The sequence below is a fragment of the Canis lupus genome, chromosome 18, assembly GCF_003254725.2.
Source record: "Canis lupus dingo isolate Sandy chromosome 18, ASM325472v2, whole genome shotgun sequence".
NCBI classification, from domain to species: domain Eukaryota; kingdom Metazoa; phylum Chordata; class Mammalia; order Carnivora; family Canidae; genus Canis; species Canis lupus.
Window position 1 is genome coordinate 43,034,963 of NC_064260.1, and position 22,015 is coordinate 43,056,977.

Below are 22,015 nucleotides of genomic sequence, written 5' to 3' on the forward strand. Positions count from 1 at the left end.
CAAGACTTCAACATACCATCCCGATGCTGACAATGTCCTAATCTCCGCCTGAGATCCCTTTCTCCCTAGCCCTAGACTTCCGCGTTAATGTGAACATTCTACAGGCAACTTCACTTCGAGATGTGCTAAAATGAATTCTTTTTCTCTCCAAACCTGATCTTCCTCCTGTACTCCCTGTCTTGGCCAGTGATCCCATCATCCACCATAGCCTCCATGTCAGCTGCCTCAGTGTCATCCCACGCTCTGCCCTCACCCTGTACCCCAGAGCTAATTTGCTATCAAAGCTGTTGGTAATTCTTTCTAATTAGCTCTGGACTCTGTCTCATTCTTGTATACCCCCTGCAGAGCCCTGGGACAGGCAAATCTGATTATCTGAGTCTCTGGCTTAAAAATATTCAGTAGCTCCCCATCCATCACCTTCAGGATGAAATGTTCATTGTTTATTTATTTTATTTAAAGATTTTATTTATTTATTTATTCATGATAGTCACAGAGAGAGAGAGAGGCAGAGACACAGGCAGAGGGAGAAGCAGGCTCCATGCACCGGGAGCCCGACGTGGGATTCGATCCCGGGTCTCCAGGATCGCGCCCTGGGCCAAAGGCAGGCGCCAAACTGCTGCGCCACCCAGGGATCCCTGTTTATTTTTTTTAAAGATTTTATTTATTTATTCACGACACACACACACACACACACACACACAGAGGCAGAGACACAGGCAGAGGGAGGGCAGGCTCCATGCAGGAAGCCCGACATGGGACTCGATCCTGGGTCTCCAGGATCAGGCCCTGGGCTAAAGGCGGCGCTAAACCGCTGAGCCACCCAGGGCGCCCGTGTTCATTGTTTAGATCCCTGAAAGGGCCATCTATTTCATCAGGACCACGACTAAGGTGAGGCTAGCTGAGTGCCTTTAAGAGAGGGCTCATTCTCAGGCTTGTTTGTACAAGCCCCTCTGTACATCTGGCCCCCTAACCGCCCCCTTGCCTCCCTTCGGTCCTGACTCTGTTTCTCAAGATTCTACTCCTTAGCAGTTGGCCATTCGCTCCACCCCCAACACCCTTACCTCTCTCTACTTTATCAACTCCTACCCATCCTATAAGACTCAGTTCAAGGGCCACCTCTTCTGAGTTGCCCTCCCTGGCCCATCCAATCTGAAATACGTGACACTTTTCTGTTCAGCCCTCCATCACACCAGCCCTGATGCTGCTTTACTCCCTAGCCTCAACCACCAGCCTATTGCCTCTGAGGACAATTTGTTGGGTGATTTAGAGGGAATGGATGGATCTCAGGAAAGGTCTGCTGAAAGTTATTGTGAAGGAGCACCTGGGTGGCTCAATTGGATAAGCGTCTGCCTTTGGCTTGGGTCACGGGCTCAGGGTCCTGGGATCGAGCCCTGCATGGGACTCCCTGCTCAGTGGGGAGCCTGCTTCTCCCTCTCCTTCTGCTTCTCCCCATGCTGTGCTCTCTCTCTGTCAAATAAATACATAAGATCTTTTTAAAAATTTTTATTTATTTATTCATGAGAGATAGAGAGAGAGAGAGAGAGGCAGAGACACAGGCAGAGTGAGAAGCAGGCTCCATGCAGGGAGCCTGATGTGGGACTTGATCCCGGGTCTCCAGGATCACACCTTAGGCTGAAGGTGGTGCCAAACTCCTGAGCCACCAGGGCTGCCCTACATAAGATATTTTTAAAAAATTAGAAGTTATGGATAATGATGATAAAAGTTTAGGGCCAAGATCCCAGGCTTTCATGGCCTTGGCGGAGAGACCTGCGTGTTCCAGCAGTTAAAACAGATGTACCTGGGCAGCCCCAGTGGCCCAGCGGTTTGGCGCTGCCTTTGGCCTGGGGTGTGATCCTGGAGACCTGGGATCAAGTCCCACATCAGGCTCCCTGCATGGAGCCTGCTTCTCTCCCTCTCCCTCTGCCTGAGCCTGTTTCTCTCTCTCTCTCTTTCTCTGTCATGAATAAATAAATAAAATCTTTAAAATAAAATAAAAGTGATGCACCGCATCAGGCAATGAAGTCCTTATCAAGTGGTTAAGATGAGGTGGTGAAGGAAGAGGGATAGAAGGGATAGAGGATGGGGCCTGATGGCAGTTCTGAGGTTCCATGATACTGTCTGGTCTTGTCCAGCCTTTCCTCTGGTGGGCAACTGGTGTAGGCACTGTCCTACCACTTCTGAATAGGAAAGTATCATGCCTGCCTGATAAAGTCCAGATGCCTTAGGAAGGCATTCTAGGCCCCTTGGGATCTGGCCCCTGATCACCCTCTGGCCTCAGCTCTCTGCATCCTTGCTGTTTACCATCTGGCTCTTCTAAACTATTTGCATTTTCTTGAAGTTTTCCTGCTCTCTCTCATCTTGAAGGCCTTTGCTCGAGCTGCTCACCTTCTTTCTGGAATACCCCTTTCTGCCTCCTGCCTACTTCCAACAGTCCATGTCACCTTCTCCAGGAAGCCCTCAAGTCTGGGTGAGGTACCCTCCTCTGTGCTATGACAGCACCCCTCGCTTGGCCCTTAGCACGCTGATTGATACTGTTTCTGATTGCACAGCTCATCTTTCTTGGAGTCACCACAGGCCAGGCCCTATTCTAAGCACCTGACATAATTTGTTAAATCCCCACAACCACCTCATGCCTTGGGTGTTACGTCCTTGCTTTACAAATGGAGAAATGGAGGCTCAGCTCACAAAAGCATTTTACTTTCTTATGCTGTGTAACAAATTACCACAAACGTGGCAGCTTGTGACAGCATATGTATGATCTTGGTTTCTGTGGCTCGCAGTCAGCACAGCCTTGTTGGCCCTGTGGGGTCTCTTCTGGAGCCGGGATGAGGCATGTGGAGGTCATTGGTGGAATTCAGGGCCTTGCCACTCTAGCCCCAAGGCCCTCAGCTCTCTTGGAGGCGGCCCCCTCCCTGCGGTTCACACATGGCTGTTTGCTTCAAGGCAGCAGAAGCCTGTTTTCTTCAGGAAAAGCCCAATCCCTTTTTAAAATGGCTCTCACCTGATTAAGCCAGACCCACCAAGGATCACCTCCCTTTTGATTAACTCAAAATCAATTGATTTGGGACCTTAATGACATCTGCTAAGTCTCTTTTGCAATAAAAGGTCACCTAGTTATGGGAGTGACATCCCCTTATATTTACAAGTCCTCTGCATACCCTAGTGGGGGGGGGATTAAATAGATGTGTGTGGTGGGGGCAATGGGGGGAGCCTGGGGGGCAGGAAGCTTGGATGCCTACCACACACAGCTAGTAAGTGGCAGCCCCAGCAGTCGAGCACAGCTCTTCCTGCCGTGAAGTCTGTACTTTTGACCCAGCTGAGGCCGAGGATACAAGAGCTGAAATGCGGTGGGTCTCAGGAGGACCAAGCTGGGTACTGCCCAGAAGGTGTCTGGCCCAGGGTCTGGTCCATAGCAGGTGCTTGATGCTTGCAGGTGGCATCCCCAAAGGCCAAGACTGGCTGCCAGGCCTCTCTACCTCCATAGGCAGCGCAGGAGGAGGGGCCGCAGGGTGGGGACATTACAGCAGAATCCTTTGTCTAGTTTGAATCCTGCGCCCAGACGGAAGAGGGAGCCTGGGAGAAATGCCTTTCACCCCTGCCCTCTCCAATGAGCCCCTCGCAGGACATAAAATCAACTTCCCCTTTTCACTGCCTATCCCCAGGTCCTGGTCACCCCCCTCCATGAAGAAAGGCACAAAGTCAGGAATTGATGCTGCATCTTTTTTTTTTTTTTTTACTTTTGCCTTCTTAAAGCATGTGCTGAGCTGATGGATGAAGCAGTCTGGCAATTAAAAAGGCCTGGCGGTTTGGGCGGCGGCAGGGGGAGGCCAGATGAGGGCCCGGGAACAGCAAAGCCCGCACTAACTTTATAAAATATAAAACAAGGGAGGGGTGAAGGGAGGATGGAGACTTGTAAAATACAATATCTTAGGGGATTGGCAATAATAAAAAATAAGGTTCATTATTTACAAACAATTTCTGTTCTTGGTCTCTGTACAGTGGGGCGGGGGTGGGGGGGTGTGTCGGTGTGTTGGTGGGTGTGTTTGCGGGGAGGGGGCGGGGAGGCAGTGGTCGTGTTGGTCATGATGAGAAAGGAGGGGGTTAGCCCAGTGAGTGGTTTATCTGAGAAGGACGGATGACTGTGGGAGGGAGGGGTGAGAACAGAGTGGTCGGCCCAAGGGAACAGTCCAAATGTGGTGGGGAAAGGAGGGGCCCTGGTAAAGATTGGGGCAAAGATAGGGCTGGGGAGAAGTGGAACCCTTTCTCCTGGGGTGGGAGCCCAGGGGACAGGGGTACAAGCTGGATCCGGGTTAGAGAGCAAGACAATCCCTCTTCTGGGTGCCAGAGGGTAGGTCCTGTGTCCTGGGTCTTGGCGCGGCCTAGGAGAGTTTGATGGTGGTATTGGGGCCCAGATCCCTGGAAAGAGAACAGAAGTCTGGGGTGAGTCTGTCCAGTGAGGAGCTTCTCACCTCTCTGCATGCTGGAGCAGAATGTGGGTGGAGCCTGGGACCCTGGGATGGCAAAGGGCCAACCACTTACCTCTCACGGAACCACTCCTTGGGGTGAGAGAAGTCAGGGCTGGTGCCGTTTCCACCGATGTCTTTTGGCCAGGCCTCACTCAGGTACTTGGTGGTCTCGTGGGTGCTGTCCAGGTGGTCATGCTGCAGGTGGTCCTGGGGCCGCTGCTCCGCCGGCCCCCCGGGGTTGATTTCCCAGCCATCTGGGGGCTCCACAGGCAGCAGGGCACCGCGGCCATCCTCCCACGAGCCTGCCCCCTCGTCATAGAACAGGAGGCTCCGGGAGGGCACTGGACAGAGAACTCATGGTGAGCTTCAGTGCAGAGGCTCCCGCTCCCAGCCACATTCCCAGCCCAACAGTGAGGGATGAGGGCCCTGCAACTTTACAGGCCTGAGTTTGTTGAGCCCCAGTTCTAACATTTCCAATTGGTATGACCTCAGGTGAGTCAGGCCTTTGCTTTAACCTTTCTGAGCCTTAGTTTGCTCATCTGTAAAATAGGGATACTAGGGCCAACCTCATAGAAATGTGGTTTAATGAGACAATCTGGGGAAAGTGATTGAAAATTGTTTAGGGAAGAACTTGGAGAAAGTAGTTCTTCCTAAGCACTGGGTACCAGGGTGGGCATCTGAGAGTTGGGTTCTGATCCTGCTTCTACTAACTCACTTTCTGTGAGAACTTGAATCAATCTCTTTCCTTTTATTTTTAAATTTTTTTGGTGAAGATTTTATTTCTTTGAAAGAGAGAGCACAAGGGGGGGGGTGGAGAAGCAGATTTCCCGGTGAGCAAGGAGTCTTGGGGGAGTAAAGGGGGGGTGGGAGGGAACAGCTAGGCAGAGGCTTAACCCCCTGAGCCACCCAGGCACCCCCTTTCCCATTCTTTTTTTTTTTTTTAAGATTTTATTTATTTATTCATGAGAGACACAGAAAGATAGGGAGGCAAAGACATAGGCAGAGGGAGAAGCAGGCTCCATGTGGGGAGCCCAATGTGGGACTCTATCTCAGAACTCCAGAATCACGCCCTGAGCCGAAGGCAGACGCTTAACCACTGAGCCACCCAGGAGTTTGCCCACCCCCTTTCCCATTCTAGGCCCTAGTGTGTCCTTCTGGAAAATGAAGGAAAAGAAAACACATCTGTTGGATATCTCCTTTGTGCGTGGCATTGTGCAAAGCCCTTTGACCTGCATATCAAATCACTCATATCTCACTGAAAGTCCTGGGAAGGAGATATTTTTAGCTCTGTTTTATAGAACAGGTAACTGAGTTTCCAGCTTATCAGATACTTGGGCTTACGCTGGAAGCCAGAGGCAAACCCAGGTCCGTCTGGCTCCAGGATCTACCACCACCTTCCTGCCCTCAGGCCATGACCTAAGAGTCTGTGTAAAGGGCACTCCCTGCAACTGAGCAATGTACCTGCTCTGAAAGCCAGCCAGCTCTAGAAGCCAAGTCCTACCACAGGTGCACACTGGGAGTCTGCAACCCACTGCACTCACTCCAAGGAGCTCATTCATCCCCTCACTTCCTCAGACTCTGGCTTCATCCATCAACATGGCCTCCACCTTCCACATCCCTCTCTTCCTCCAAATTCACCGGAAGAGGGCCTCTCTGGCTTTGGAGAATGAATTCATGACTCTCAAGGCCTCACACCCCCTGCACCCCACCTCCCTCAGCAACTGTCCTGAAGAAGAGTCTCTGGCCACACATGTCCTGGGAGTGGCTTTCAGTCAACCACTCAACGCCTCCACTTCCTTTTCCTCTAACCCTCCCCACCCCTTCCACCTCTGAAGGCCCTGCTGGTCTAGCTCATTCTCCCTGCCTATCCCTCCTGAGTCCTATTCCTGCTGTCTCCTCCCTCTTTGACCTCCCATCCGTTTCCTTTTCCTCCTCCTGCCCTGCCAGACAATTCCTTCCCAGGGAGGAAGTTCCTCTGTAGGTCTACCTGAAGTCCCTTCTGCCTCTGGAAATCCATACTATTCTTTGCCGCACCCTCTACCAGTTCTCTCCTTGCCGCCCACATATTGTCTCTCTCTTCTCTCCTCTTGTGAGGTCTTCAAAAAGGGAGGGAATGTGCTCCTTTAGTAAGCGCCTGCTGTGTACTGAACCCTGTGCTAAGAGTGTATGTGCATCATGCCATTTAGTTGTGATGACAACCACGCTCAGTGAGTGCAGAACTGTAACTCCTGTTTTTTGGATGAAGACATTTAAAGCATAGGGAGCTCAAGACATGTGCCCAAGGTCCCGCAGTCAGCAAGTGGTGATGGCAGGCATGACCAACTCTGAGGCCCAATGCTCTTTAAGCACCGTACCTCACAGTCACCCAGGGGATGGTAAAGGTCTGAGCCTGCAACCACAACTGCCCCTCCTCTGCACACGCCTGACACTACCAGTGGATCCTGGCTCTCCTTACACGGTGCTTCGGACAGTTACCACCAGCTTATTGGGTAGGGCGCTGGAACCTCAACTCATTTGTTGTCCCAGGTGTGAAATACTAATCGTTTCTAGCAGATGCCCATAACCACAGCTACTGTAATTCCTGGGGGTGGGGCGGTGGGAAAGGGCAGGGTGGGAACATTCCCACTATCCCCTAAACCACCCCCACCCCCGCAGGCCACTCTTGGGTGGGCTGGGATCGGGAAGCCTGCATTGTGGTCCCAATTCCACAATGAACATTGAATAAATCACAGACCCTTTAGGGCCTGTTTCTCCATTTGCAAAATGAAGAGGTCGAATGAGATGTTGCCAACCTGGAAGCCGGCCTCCTCTCTTTTATCTGGCTTTTGCCCCGAAGTTGAGACTGAGGGAAGGTAGCCTGGCTCAGGAGGCACTCACTCTGACTGGCTGTGTAGACGCTGTCAGTGGCCATGGGGTCTTCCTTCACAGTCTGGGAGCTGGAGGAGAACTCAGGGAGGCAGGGCACAAGTGAGCCCAGCACCAGAACGAAGCACAAGGCTGCCACCTGGTAGTAGAGGGGGTGGGGGTCAGAGCAGATGTGGGGGGTGTGCAACCCTGGCCATCCCCAATCCTTCTCCCCCAAAATCAATAGGTATAAAAGGCCCATATTTTTCCAAGAAAGTAGCACCCAGAGCCAACCACCTCCTAGATGTGGGGTCTTCCACCCTTTAGGGAGAAGGTGGAGGAGGCTGCTCAGGCCATCTCAGCCCATCGTAGGGTGGGGGGCCACCACAGTCAGCATTAGAAAAGGAGGGAAGTGGTAACACAGTTATTACCTATAAGGTAGAGGAATCAGGATAGGAAGAAAGGAGTAGGTGGGGGCTTTTAGGAGGAGACAAGGATGGGGGACAGAGCATCACACCAGATTCTCAGCAGGAGGAGCTAAGGGTCACACAGCTGGAACTAAGCCCTGCCCACATTGTAACTGCCTGACAGCACTAGGATCTCAGAGGGCCTGAGGAGCCATTAGCCGGGAGGCAGCAGGCTGCACATTTCCAGGACAGAGTGGAAGAGGGACCTGTGGATGCCTGAGCCACACCCTGCACATTCTTTTGGGTTTCTAGAGATTTACTCAGCCTCCTTCTCACTATTTGTTCCAGAAAGCAAGAACCAAGTCCGTACTTCCTTGTGTCTCCCTAAGCCCCTTCCCCCCGCAGGGTGTAGAAGCTGCCTCCTGAAGGAACTTGCCTTGCTATCCCCTAGCTGGGTTCATGTAAGTCACTACACATCCACATTGTGTTAGAATTGGTCAGGGATGGGCATGTTCTAGAAGGCTCCATGGGCTTGGGGAGAGAAGCTGGGGTCTGCAGGAGCCAGCTCGCCAGGCACTAGGATGGTGTGCCCTGGTGATGTTGCCAATCCCTCAAAGCTCTGCCTGCCTTCCTAGAAAGCCAGCCTAGGGAAGACTCGTAGTTGTGCAGCACTTACCATGAGGCAGGTCCCAGTCTGGGTGGCGGCCATCTTGTAAGGTCTTGAGATCTTGTTGGTGACCAGAGTCTGGAGTTTCTGCAGCTGCTGGAGCAGGGTCCTGAGGAGGGCACAGTGGTCACCCAGCAGGCTCTGCCCCAGCAGGCATCTCTGCCTCCTGGAGCTCTCCCAGGGAGCACCTGGGCTGGCTTCAGACTTCACTTCCACACCAGGAGCTCGTTTCAGTCAAGACAGAAAAGATTACCTCCCTCTTGGCTTCTCTGTGGTGTGGCTTGGGGAACTGGGGCCTGTCTCGTGGTGAATCGCTGGGTCAGTCTGTGGGAGCTCAGGTGTGCCTGTGAGGCTCCTGGCCAAAGTGGGCTGGGGAGGAGTGTCTGCCCCACCTGGGCCGAGGTCACCTTTTTCTTCACTTACACTAGCCAGGGCTACATAGACTTTCCTTTCTTTGTACCCCATATCTCCCAGAGCTGATAGGAAGGCTATGCCTGGCAGCTGTCTGGTGTATAGTGAGGGTCCGGTAAATGGTAGCTACCATTTTTGTTAATCTTGTTGCTGTTGCTTTTATCACAGCATCTGTAGCCTCACTTCGTTTATATCCATGCATTTCCACGTCAGTCTCCTTCACTAACTGTGGGCTCCCTGAGGGCGAGGACCGGGTCCCACCCAAGGTGGAATTCTCTGGGGGCATACACAGGGGGGTACTCAGCCCACGCTTGGCAAACAACAGTTTAATGGTCTCTTTCCTCCACCTAGCCGGGCAGTGGGGTTGCAGTTACCAGAATGTACAGCAGGTGGCGAAATAGCTCCAAGGGCCTGGCCCTATTTTGGGCCAGAGTGGAATCTGGGCCAGAGGTAGAGGGGTGAGGGGTGCGGGCTCCCGCCCCCCTTCCCTGAGTGGGGGGCATTCTCCAGGTCAATCGGGGGAGTGGCTGGATCCTGCTGGAGAGGCTGGGGGAGAAGGAAGGAAAGAAGGAAAAAGCCTTCTGTTGAGCACCTGCTACATACCAGCTGTCGCCTGTCATTTTAAATTACCCCAGCAAATAATTATTAGAGACCTACTGTGGGCTCATCGCTAGGCACTATCAAGAATTCAGAATAACCATAAAAAAAAAAAAAAGAAGAAAAGCTAACATGAATTGAGTATCCTTAAATGCCAAGCACAGAGCTGGGCCCCAAATCCTGTGAGGTAGGGCTTCTATCATCCCCATTTGGACAAAGCAACTGGGGCCCAGAGAGGTTTCACAATTTTCCCCAATCGAAAAAAACAGCAGAGTGGGATTAAAAAGCCCAGGCTGCTGCTAGCTGGCTCCATACTGAGGTTTCTCAAAGGGAATCGTGCCTGCGAATCACTGAAGGATCTTGTTGAAATGCAGATTCTGATTCTGTAAATCGGGGGAGGGGCCCAAGATTCTGCAGTTCTAACAAGCCCCCAGGGGTTGCTGATGCTGTTTGTTGGTGAGAAGAGCTCTGAGTGGCAAGCACCTACCCCAGCAGTTCTAACGTTAGGGTACGTTGAAATCACCTGGAGGGCTTGTTAAAAGGCAGATTGCTGGGACCCCCTTGGAATTCCTGATTTAGTAGGCCTGGCTTGAGGTCTGAAAATAAGCATTTCTAAAAGTTCCCAGGGGCTGCTGCTGGTGGTGGTCTGGGGAATCCTGCTTTGAAAGCCACTGTTCTACATCAACGGATTTAAGTGGCTCACCTGCCCTGTCAGGTGTTTAGAGCTATGTGCAGAGGAAGAAGGATGGGAAGCCAGGGTTCCTGTTTCTGGGGTTCCTGTCATCCTGAACTCAGTTACCTTTCCTGTCTCCTGCCTCCCAAGCTATGCCAGACCCAGGTGCTGGCGGCCGAAGGACAGGGGGCCAGGGAGTGTGCAGGAGGTGCCACTCACCTGTTGGCATTCTCCAGGGTCTCTACCTTCTTCCACAGTTCGTTGTTCTCTGATGTAAATGTCTCCACCCTGAGGGGGCCAAGCAGACACAGGCTCAGGGGCAGGCCCCAGACTCTTCCAGGGCCCCTTCTGTCTTGTCCGCCACACCCTGTGGCATCCTATTCCCTGAGCCCCCTACTCCAGTGCCCTTTGAGGGAGCACTGGGGAGAGCAGTGCAGCCTGGGGAGTGGGTCCCAGGCCTGCCCCCCTGCCCAGGATGCTTACTTCTTTTCTAGACATTCCACGTACTCCTTCTTCTTACGGCGGCTCTCCTGGGCCGAGATCTAGAGGGGGAGGCCCCAAAACAGGGGTTACCACAGTCACACAGCCATTTCCAGGGCCCCCTCAATTTTAGGGCTGGCATCAGCAGGGGAGCAGAGGCTTCCATCCACCAAGGGAGTCCTAGGGGCAGGGCCAGGGTCCAGCTCATGCTTTACCTTATTCTTGATTTTTCTCCGCACCCTCTTTAAGGCCTTTTCTTCAGCTTTGGTGAGGGGGAGTTTCGTGGGGATGGGGTAGCCCTCAGCAATCAGGGTGCGTTTCTCCTCCTCTGTCAGGAGCAGTGGCCCTGATGTCCCCTGTAATTTCTGTGGGAAGTAGGATGTGATGGTTAGGAACCAGAGAGCCACCAGTTCAAATTCAAGCTCTGCCATTTACTACTCTTTGTGTGACTTGGGGAAGGCATTCAACTCTTCTAGCCTCAGTTTCCTAATTTGAAGAAGGGTGGGTCTGAATTAAATCCAATAACATGTATCGACTGTGCTGGGAGTCCAGCATGTTGGGCACTCAGTATACTTTTGCAGGGTGGGGGTGGGGGTGTCCCTAGATCCCATCCTGGAATCTACAACCTCAAAGCTTACTTTTCCAAAGCCCCTAAAGAGCAACCCCCTCATACCCTAACAGTCTTCACTTGGGAGGCTCCACACAGGACTCAGGGCCTAGCTCCATGTTTCTTGAGCGATTTTGGGGTCTCCAAGCAGCACTCCTTTGGAGGCAGCCTGGGCCATCCCCCCTGGAGGTCAGGAATGTCAAGTTCTAGACCTGACTTTGCAACAGTGGGGGTTTGACAGGCCTCTTGGACCTCTCTACCTGTGTCCTCTTTACCCCAAAGCAGGATTTAGAGATTCTCACTCCCATCTGCCAGGCAGGCACTTCTCTATGAATTTTAATGGGGATGGGGGATCAGGCTTGGGGCTCCCCAGACCCTTTTCCACTGGTTTCATGTAGAGTGGACTTACTCAATCCCTTGCCTCTATGGTTAGCCCACTGCCAGCTGCTTACGTGAGGGGCGGTGAGAAGTGGGGAGGTGGAGATGGCCGTGGAGGAGCGGGCCATGGGCCGGACAGGGCTGGAGGGGGGCAGAGAGCGGGGACTCTGGGAGCCGTCACTGTCGCTGCCGTGGCTGCTGGGGGGCGTCAGAGGCATCTGCACCAGGTCCTCTGGGGAGAGTGGGAAGGGGGGTGGAATCCAGGTTAGCAAGGTTGCATCCCACCTCTGCTTGGACATCAGAGGTCAGCCAGCCCTGACATTGTGGGGAAAGAATACTGGGCCTTGTAACAGCAGGAGCCCCTCTGAGCTCAGAAGTTGATTCTTGAATGCCATCCCATGTCTGACGCCACAGAGACCTGGCTCCTTTAAGCCTGGTCCTTGGTGTAGATACCATGGAGGCCGGATTCTTGAAGTCCCCCCTCATCCTTGACTTCACAGGGCCTGGGCCCTTTGAGCCTCCAGCTTGGTAATCCCAGAGGTGACTGGAGTTTGCCCACAGCCAGACCCATGGGGATTAGGCTGGGCAAGAAACAGCCTTAGTCACTTCCTTTCTCCCCCACTGCAAAACATTTAGCCATTATCAATCCCAGGATTTCCACTTGCAACTTGAGCGTAGCAGGACAGCAGGCTGAGGCTCAAGAGGAACAGCTGCATCCTCCTAGACTCCACCCCAGGCTGCCCCCTGCACGAGTCCTCTCTCCCTTCCTGGACTTGGAGTTGCCTCTCAAGGATGTCATAATGTAAAGAGCCTGGGACCTGGAGTCAGAGGGCTTGAGTTCAAGTTCTGCTGCCACGCGCCCCAAGTGTGTGACCTATAGTCCTATTTGTTAACCTCTCCAAGCCTCACTTCCCTGTCGAAAGGGGGTACATTGGCTGCAGGGAGCTGTGAGAACCCAATGAGCTCATGCATGTGAAAATGCCTTACAAATTGAAGGGTACTCTACAAGGTGATGTGTTTTCACAATGGCCCCTTTCCACCTTCTGTGAATCTTCTCTGTGAGGGAGTGAGCAATGTGAGGGTGAAACTTGGGTGTTACTCATCTTTCTAAACTTTATGCTACTCAGCCCGGGGCCTGATACATAGTAGATGCTTAACAAATGTTTGGCTGGGACACCTGGGTGGCTCAGCGGTTTAGCGTCTGCCTTTGGCTCAGGGTGTGATCCAGGAGTCCCAGGATCGAGTCCCACGTTGGGCTTCCTCCATGGAGCCTGCTTCTCTCTCTGCCTAAGTCTCTGCCTCTCTCTCTCTCTCTCTCTCTCTCTCTGTCTTTCATGAATAAATAAATAAAATCTTAAAAAAACCCAAAACCCCAAATGTTTGGTGAATTAGTGAGGTAGGATTGGAAAGATTCAATTAGCCTATTCTCCTTCTGGCCAATCCAAGAAGCTTCCTCTGTTGCCTTTTCCCCTGTCAGGTCTGGGGATGTGCTTCCAAGGCCTCCTGGGGAATCTGCCATCTTTAACTCAGATGGCTGCTATGAAATTGGCCCTCGCTATTTTGTGATCTACTTGGGCATAGGAACTGTCTTCTCTCTTTGCTTCCCCAGACATGCCCAGTGAACACTTACTGGATGGATGGATGGATGGATGGATGGATGGACAGATGGATAGATGGATGGATGAATGGGTGCATGGGTGGCTACAGAGTGGGCTTCCATTAGTGAATGATGGGGGGGATTAGAAAACAAGGTGAGGGTGTCAATAACAGAGATAACAGTTATCGATTGGGTAAGAAGGGGGCTGGAGGGATGGAAAATGTGCAGGGCAGGGAGGAAAGCATATTCTGGGGAGAGATGGTGGGTGTTGAGGGAGATGGGTGGGCTGGGCCAAGGGAGTAGGGATGCTGTCTGCCCAAGACTGGAGAGGAAGGTCCCTCTCTGGACACACTTACCTGGTGTCACTTTGAGGAACTGATTCACCTCCTGGGGCTCTGCTTTGATCACTGGCAGCTGAGTCATCTCTCCTGGGGCCTGAGGAAGAGACAGGTCCAGCTCATCAGCTGCCCTTGGGGCTGTCCCCACCATGCCATTCAACCCACCACCCTTCTTGAGTCTGACAGTTTGCTCTGCACAATTAAGGAGATGGCTGGACACAAGGTTCTGGGCACAGCCCAGGGGGAGGAGAGGCAAGTTCTCAGGTTTGGAGAAGCCAAGTCAGATCTAAAAGAAAGGAATGATGATTAAGTAGTTAGTGTAGTTTAGATCTTTAGCTTAGCGAAGGAGGCTTCCTGTGGCCGCCAAGCCCAAGCCCATCGTTTTGGTGGAGGCTGCTCTGTGCTGACTGTGAAGGCCACATGGGCCTGGGTATGTGGGCTGCCGAGGGGATGAGAAGTAATGTCTGGCACATTGTAGCTGTTCCGTGAATAGTTAACAGCAGTGCAGACGAAGAAGGCCTTAATTGGCTGGGGGCTCAGGGTGAGCTCTCTAAACAGCTGAACTTTGACAGGAGTCTTGAAGTATAAGTAGGAGTGTTCCAGATAAAGGACAGAGCAGGTGATAAGTGAAAAGAAAGGAATTCCAAGCAGAGGGAAAAACATGTGCAAAGGCACAGAGGCCAGAGAGCACGGCCGGATCTGGAAACTGCAAGTATTCAGGGTGTCCAGGGTGTAGGGAGGGGTATGTGTCAGGGGTGGAGCAGTAGGAAACAAGGCCAGAAGGCCTGGCGAGGGGGTGCCGTGGGGGTGGTGGTAAGATTCCCAGAAGATAGGAAGGGACCAGACAAAGAAGTTTGAAACCATAAGGAGTCCCTGATGGTTTTTTTGCAAGGGACTGGCAGAAATAGATTTATGTTTTAAGCAAACGTGCATTCCTGTTTATTTATATTCCAATTTGCTGTTCCAGAAAGAACATCAAGAACATGCATGGCCTAGTAGGGATTTACCCCCAAAATACAAATGTAGTGATCCAAAGGGACACCTGCACCCCAATGTTTATAGCAGCAATGTCTACAATAGCCAGACTATGGACAGAGCCCAGATGTCCACTGAGAGAAGAATGGATACAGAAGATGTGTACACACACGTGTACACACACACCACACACACACACAGAGGAATATTACTTAGCCATCAAAAGAGTGAAGTCTTGCCATTTGCAATGATTTGGATGGAACTAGAGGGTATTATGCTTAGAGAAATAAGTCAATCAGAGAAAGACAATCATATGATTTCACTTATAAGTGGAATTTAAGAAACAAAACAGAGGAGTACAAAATAAAACAAGATGAAATCGGAGAGGGAGACAAAGATAAACTCTGAATCATAGGAAACACTGAGGTTGCTGGAGGGCAGGGGGGTAAGGGGATGGGATAACTGGGTGATGGGCATTACCGAGGGCACGTGATGTGATGAGCACTCGGTGTTATATGCGGCTGATGAATCAGTGACCTCTACCTCTGAAATTAATAATATGCTGTTAATTGAATTTTAAAAAAGTACATGCATGATTTCTTAGACATGATCATCAACATGCATCTAAGTGGTGTTTTCTTTGAGGAAGGCACTGTGTCGTTGGGTGCTAGATTTCAGGACCAAGTCTCCCCGCTTTGGGTCCACAGCCAGAAGAGAGAGGTCATGATATTGTGGGTGGGACACAGAATCTCCAATTTAGGTGGATGAGTAAGAATCACAGAAGGTTCAAGTTGGCAGGGCCCTTGGAGACTCCCTGGTCTACATCCCAGTTCAGCCCTCAAGTGACAGAGGAGGCACTGTGATGCAGAAGGGTGGGTCACACCGCCCATTACTGACAATGCCAACTTCTGGTTCCTGTGCTTTCCACAAGGGCGTTGTGATCTCGCTGGAGTGGGAAGTGTGGGCTCCCAGGTTTTGTAGGCTGAGTTTGGAATGAAGTTTGTTATTTCTGTGTGTGTGTGTGTGTGTGTGTGTGTGTGTGTGTGTGTTTAGGGAGAAGGGGAGAGAGGTGGGGGAGGGGCAGAGAGCAAGGGGAGAGAGAGAATCTTAAGCAGGCTCCATCTCACGACCCTGAGATCATGATCTAAGCTGAAATCGAGAGTCGGACGCTTAACCAACTGAGCCATCCAGGTGCCCTGAAATTCATTATTTCTGACTGTGTGATTGATTCTGGGCAAGTGGCTTAACTCTTTGGGCCTCAGGTTCCTTCTCTGGGGCACACACCCAACCTCCCAAGACTCTGGCTGCTGCTGTTACTGCTGCTGCTGTGCCTTCCCTTCCTGCTTTGACAAGGCCTGAGGATTCACTGAGCCAGTCTGGGAGATGGTCTTGGAAGAAAAGATCTTCCCCTTTTGCAGCTGGGAGTTGAGAGGGGCTGATCTTGGCCTTTGGCCACATACACTTGGATCAGGTGAGACGTGTGGCCAGCAGGGGGCAGAGGCAGTCAAACCCTGAATCTAGGGATTTTAAGACCGCCCTTATATTGTAGACTCCAGGCTAGAAGCCCCTTAGAGGCAATTCATGCCCCCATTTTACAGATAAGAAAGTTGAGGAAGAAAGAGAAGGCAACATGTCCAGAGCACAGGTGAGACCCGAGCTAGGACCCAGGCAGGCTTGGGGAGTCTGGGCCTTGCATTCTCAGGAGGCTCTTCAGATGTCAAGTTTGGATCTATATATCATGGGAGGTGGCATGAATTTACGAGGTAAAAAATATTGATCTCACAAATATATACAATTGAAATTTCACGCACCTTTTATATTCTCATTTTGGTCTTTCTTTTTAAAAAATCCTGACACTCTGGGAGAGCATTCTGACCTGTGCTATCTTCATCTCGAGAGCCTGGACCAGGCCTCTGATGCCAAGCCCTGCCCGGGGCCCCGTAAGCCTCCTGCACACAGTGAGGGTGCTGTGGCCCCAGCCTACCCCACAAGCACCCCTAGAGCGGGTTGTCCCCACTCTAGGAAGGTGAAGGGCAGCCCAAGGGGTAGGCAGAGGCCTGGTCTGGGAGTTCTGACCCTCAGGGCCCGAGGGCCACGTTGCTCCCGGTTCACATAACCCTGGGCTTTGCAGGGTTGGAGGTCTCCTCCCACAGAGATGCACCCCCCTGCCTCCCTCCCTCAGGCCCCATGAACAGTCCCCAGGCTCACCTGGTGGGGGACGGGCAGCCTGGACAGGGGGTTGAGGCCCAGCAGCGGGGTGGTGGCCATGGCGGCAGCGGCGGCCATGGCCGAGGAGGCGGCCAGAGGGTCCACGGGCAGCTCCGGGCTCTGCTCCTGCTTCACCATGACGGAGCACAGTGTGTGTCCCAGCACCCATGCTCCATGTTCCACGTCTGGGGAAGGGGGCAGGACCAGGCTCAGGGGACTGATTGAGGACTCCTGAGCCTGGAGCAGAGGGCTCTGCTGCCCTTCTCCCCCTGGGAGCTGCTCGACACTGGGCTGAGGAGAGATGCTAGGGTACAGGCGAGCAAGGGCAGAGAGGGGCGCTTGTGGGGTAGGCTGGGGCCAGAAGAGGTGGGGCACCTTCTTTACTCAGCAGCTCACAGAGCAGGCGTGGACAGTAGATCTGGACCCCTTCCTGACTGGCTGTGTGACCTTAGGTAAGTTGCTTAACCTCTCTGAGCCTTTGCTGCTTCATCTGTGAAAGTGCCTGACAAGATGTAAATGTTCAGTTATTAATGCAATGACTGCTGCTTGGTGAACATTGGCTGAGCACTGTGCTAGGCGTTGGGGACCTAGTGAGAGTCCCAAGCAGTTTAATGCAGCTGGAATGGAAAGGGAAGGGGAAGATGGGCTCAGAGAGTCAGCAGGCGTAGTGTGGCCTTAGAGGCTGGGCTCACAGCTGTGACTTTGTCCTAAAGGTAATGGGGAAGCGCTGAAGGGTTTTAAGCACGCTCAGATTTGTAATATTGAAAAAAATCATTTTGCTTGCATGTGGAGACAGGTCAGCCTACAGGCAAGATGGAGGCAGGGAGGCTTGCAGGAGGCTGGTGACAGTCTAATGAGAGAAGCTGAAGCTGAAGCAAAGGAAGTGACAGTGGGGATGAAGAGGAAGGGCATACTGGAGACAAATTTAGAAGGTAGAGTTCAGAGGACCTGGTGATGGGGTGTGAGGTGGGGAGTGAGGAGATGAGGGTGGGGAGGGCATGTGGGTGGTGAGGTGTGATGTTCAGGTTTCCCAGGGAAGTGTCCACTTCCTGCCTACTTCGTGGGGCTCCTGGCTTCACCGGGCCACAGGGCTGGCAGGCATCACCTCTTTTCCTGATGGGTGCCTCCAGTCCTACACCCCAAGTCAGCCCTGCTCACGGGGGCCCCAGCAAGCCCCAGGCAGTGGTGAGGTGAAGTGGGGGTCTGGGGAGCCAATATGCAAGGGAAGGACTGGGGGCTCTGGCCTCTGGGTCCTGCTGAGGGTAGAGAGAGGGGGTCAGTGGTGCCTGGTCCCACCTCAGAGACTAGGCCCCACCCTGCTGGGAGCCTGAGCGCCCCAGCTCTGGGCCACAGGCTGCTCCAGGGCTCCAGGAACACCCACAATCTTCCCAAATTACAGGGCCAATTGTCCGGCCTCCGGGAAGCTGCCCCTGCAAAGGGCCCACAGACAAATTGCTCTAAAAATAGACTTGGGGTGGCCAAGGAGTTGCTGGGCTGACCCAGCAGGGGTGGATGTAGAACCTGCCACAGAGGGGGGTCCACCCCACATGCTGCCCCTCCCTGGGTGGGCGTGTGCCTGAGGACGAGCTGACGTGACTTCCAGACGCTTGGCTGAGAGGTCAGAGTAAGCAAGGAAGCTAAGACCTCTGCAGCCACAAGCCCTGAAGCCACTGAAACCCCAGAGGACGTCCCTGCCCTCACAAGGGTGAGCAGGGTGGGGTAAAGGGTCCCATCTCTGGCCCTGGGGCATCTTGAAGCCCCCCGGAAGCAGCACACACTTCTTGAGCTGAGTGGGGCTCTCAGTCCTTGCTACCTAGGAACTCTTTTATACCTCCCAGCAATCCTAAGGGGCAGGCACTCTTATTCTCCCCATTGAATAGCTGAGAATATTGAGAAACTCATTCAAGACCACTGTCCTCTGAAGAGAAAGAGGAATTAAAAATGCTGTTCATTGTTCCAGCCACTCTAGTATTAAGAGGACTTTTATATGCGCAATGAAAATAGCCACTAATTCTTTTTTATATATTAGGTGCTGGCACTGAACTGGGTACTTTATGGAGAGATTTAAAAATCCTGGCCAGAATTCTTATGGCACATATATTATCTTCATTTTATAGTTGAAGAAACAGAGGCCCAAAGAGGTCAAGCACCTTGCTCAAGATCTACACCAGCAGCTAGTAGAGGCATCAAAATGCCCAGCTGCATCTGCCCGGGGCCCACACCCAGGACCTCCTGCTGGCCCTCGAGGCTGGTACACGTGATGGTGGCAAAGGTGTGAGGTTTCGCTCGCGGGGCTTTGCTTTCTCCCAAGTCCCTACTGTGCATGTTACTGTGTTTGTGACCTACACAACTCAGCTTTCCCGAAGCCTCATTTTTTTGATCAAATGGGGATTGTGAAAAAAATGATAGATTCCTATCCCACCTGTGACTTGTGGGAGGTAAATGAGAGAATTAACATGAAGGTACTTTGTGAACCGGACAGTACTACAGAAATGTCCAGTTCCCGGGTGGTGCTGCCGGTCAGGAACCGCCCTCTGCACACCATTGATCTAAGTCAGCAAAAGAACCCTGTTGAGCAGTGTCTATATGGGTTTGACAGGAGAGACAGCAAAAAGGCACCAGGGAGCACTCCTCTGACAGGGGTTGGTGGAGGACTCCCCCAGGGAGCCCCTGGGAGTGTCAGCCTGCAGTGTCCCCCTCTGATCCCTCAAGAGCTTCCTCCCCTCCTGGGCCTTCTGGGCCTGTGCTGTCCCTGGATCCTTGTACCCTTTCTTACCTTGGGTGGTGTCCTCCATCTTGATGGGCAGAAGGGGGCTCTGAGGTGCCGAGTCACCGCTCAGGGAGTAGCTGTGCTCAGCCTGGATGCCTGGTGTGGGGGAGTCCAGTTCCATGTCCAGTAGAGGGCTCTTCTCGTCCAGCACGGGATCATCAAAGAAGCTGCTGAACAGATCATTGGAGAAGTCCTCCATGTTCTCCGCAAAGTGGTCCAGGTGCTCAGGGAAGTGCTAGGGAAGGAGGAGGAGGGTGGGGACAGTCAGCTTCGTGTGGCAAGGGGGCACCGATACTGCTGTGGTGGGGCTCCTGGGCCTGCCACCACCGCCACTGCTGCTGCAACCTCCCCATCATTTGTGCGCCATCGTTAACACCACCACCATCACCACCGACCTCCCCACCGCCCATAGCCCCAGGACCAACTACTCTCATTTCTATCATGACCATCATCACTGTCACTGTGTTACCTTTGCCACCACCACTCCCTCTACCTTCCCTGCCACCTCCAGCCTCACTGTCATTATCTGCAAGGGTGAACTGTGGAGGGCACAACAGCATCCCAGATGACAAAACTGGGCTCTAGTTCTGGCTCCTGTAACCTTGGTTTAATCGCACAGACTGCCTGAGTCTGTTTCTTCGTCCACCCTACTTCGTGGGAAGACAAGTAAGGAGTGCGTGTCTATGCCAGGGAGTTTGCATCCCAAAGGCAATATTAGTGACTTTTGTGTTTCTTGCTGGAGTGCAAGGTGGTGGGATTATCAAGGCTTCTACTCCCCTCCTTAGCACGGTCCCCAACTGTCCTCATGCCTCTGACTCTCCTTTTTCCAAGATGTTCTTTATGCCAAGAGATTAGGCTCTGAAGCCATGTCACTTGGGTTCGAATCCTGGCCTTGATCCTTCTAGCTATGACTCAGTGCCGATGAAACTGTGGGTGGTGACTCATTAATGGGTTGTGAAATCAATTTAGTAGGTCACAACCAGGATTTAAGAAAAAATAAAACAGAAAAAAAATAAGAGTAGAAAATACTAGAGTGCACTTCATAGTGAAGTTAAATACCTGGTGAAATTTTCATCTCAGGGGTGTGTGTGCACGCGCCTGTGCATACGTGCTTGGTAATGAAGTAAAATACATTAGAAACAAAATAATCTGAAAAATATTTGTCTCTGAGATCTTGGGAAAGATAATTAACCTCTCTCTGCTTCATTTCTTTCTTTGTACAGTGAGGATGATAATCATTTCTGTCAGGATTGTTGTGAGGACAAAACAAATTCATACATGTAAAGTACTTCTAATAGCCCCGGGTACATAATAATTACTCAACAAACATTGCCTCTTATTAATAAAGCACCTGGTGGCTGGTACATAGTAGGTGCTTATTTTTTCTCTCTCTAAATAATTATATACATGTAAGGGAATGCTACTGCTCTTCATTATTTACTGACTGCACGAATTTGCTAGTGGGTTGGATTGGAAGAGATTGTGTGAGGGGGGTTGCATTAGGCCCTGGCGTCCAACCTGGGGAGTTGTTAACAAGTGGCTTCTCAGGGACTGGTTTGAGATATGGAGCTGTTGACCCTTTCTGGCATGGAATACTCAAAGCCTGCCCCAGTCCCAAAGGGGTGAACAGAAAAACCCTCTGAGAATAAGGTTCAGAGCTATGTGAACATCTGTGGGGTCTGATAGACTTGCGTTTGATTCCTCGCCCCATGACTTGCTAAGTTATTTCACTGCCATGTGTCTTAGTTTCCCTATCTGTAAAGGGGAAATAATAGTTCCTACTCTATAGTGTTGTCATGAAGATCAAATATTTGTTAGGTGCTTAACACTCATAGGATTATGAGGGTAAAATGAGTTAAGTACATATTCCTCATACATAGAACACACACACACACACACACACACAAGAAATGTATGTAGCAGAATGGTGCCTAGTATGTAGTGAGTACTCAATAGTTGTTAGCTGTTATTAGTATGAAAACTGCAGCTCCTAAAAGCCAAACTCTGGGCCTGAGCTGAGGTGAGCTGAAGAATGATCAGAGAATCTAGGGCAAAATAAATGCAGAAACCCACTGACTCAGGTACTCTCCCATTTTCCCAGTTTGCCAGAACTTATCACCATACATTTTTATTGCGATTTTAACCTTCCAAAGTGCACGATTAAAATCATATGCACAATTTTATTTACTTCTCATGATTACCCCATGAAATAGGTTGCATAGCTGCATTTGACCGACAAGGAAACTGAAGCCCGGGAAGCCAAGGACAGCAGGGAAGTGTCCACAACCCCTCACCACCTAGTCCTTCCCCAACTGTGGCAGACATTCCTCTATTCAATAATTGCCTGTTTGCCAGACTGAAAATTCCCCAAAGCAGGGTCTGTAGCTTGTTCACCTGCTGGATCCTAGCACCTGGCCCATGGTACCTATTGGTGGAGGGACAGGGCCTTGTACCCCAGAAGGCAATGCCATTGGTATGTCAAGTGTTCATCAGTGCCTGGGGTGAGGCAGTACCAGGAAGTCCTAGGTTTAAACATGTCTCTAAGAATAACTGTGGTCCCACATTAAGGCCATTTACAGGGTACACCCCCCCCAAAA

At 51.8% G+C, this 22,015-nt stretch overlaps 1 protein-coding gene across 2 annotated transcripts in view; it reads right to left on the minus strand.

The window, feature by feature from the left end:
* Positions 1 to 3,706: 3,706 nt before the first annotated feature.
* The window catches only part of CREB3L1 (cAMP responsive element binding protein 3 like 1), a 35,558-nt gene continuing 17,249 nt past the window's right edge, over positions 3,707 to 22,015 (minus strand). Inside the window, exons 2-12 of one of the 2 annotated variants that reach the window (XM_049097013.1) lie at positions 19,425 to 19,653; positions 14,921 to 14,985; positions 13,484 to 13,562; positions 11,605 to 11,762; positions 10,761 to 10,910; positions 10,549 to 10,607; positions 10,285 to 10,353; positions 8,394 to 8,493; positions 7,344 to 7,470; positions 4,540 to 4,807; positions 3,707 to 4,416 (exon numbers count right to left, since the gene is read on the minus strand). In XM_049097013.1, coding sequence (XP_048952970.1) covers positions 4,380 to 4,416; positions 4,540 to 4,807; positions 7,344 to 7,470; positions 8,394 to 8,493; positions 10,285 to 10,353; positions 10,549 to 10,607; positions 10,761 to 10,910; positions 11,605 to 11,762; positions 13,484 to 13,562; positions 14,921 to 14,985; positions 19,425 to 19,653 — 1,341 coding nt within the window. In that variant the 3' untranslated portion in view covers positions 3,707 to 4,379. Of the gene's footprint in view, positions 4,417 to 4,539; positions 4,808 to 7,343; positions 7,471 to 8,393; positions 8,494 to 10,284; positions 10,354 to 10,548; positions 10,608 to 10,760; positions 10,911 to 11,604; positions 11,763 to 13,483; positions 13,563 to 14,920; positions 14,986 to 16,648; positions 16,834 to 19,424; positions 19,654 to 22,015 lie in introns of both variants that reach the window. The other variant, XM_025451996.3, reaches the window with a different exon arrangement.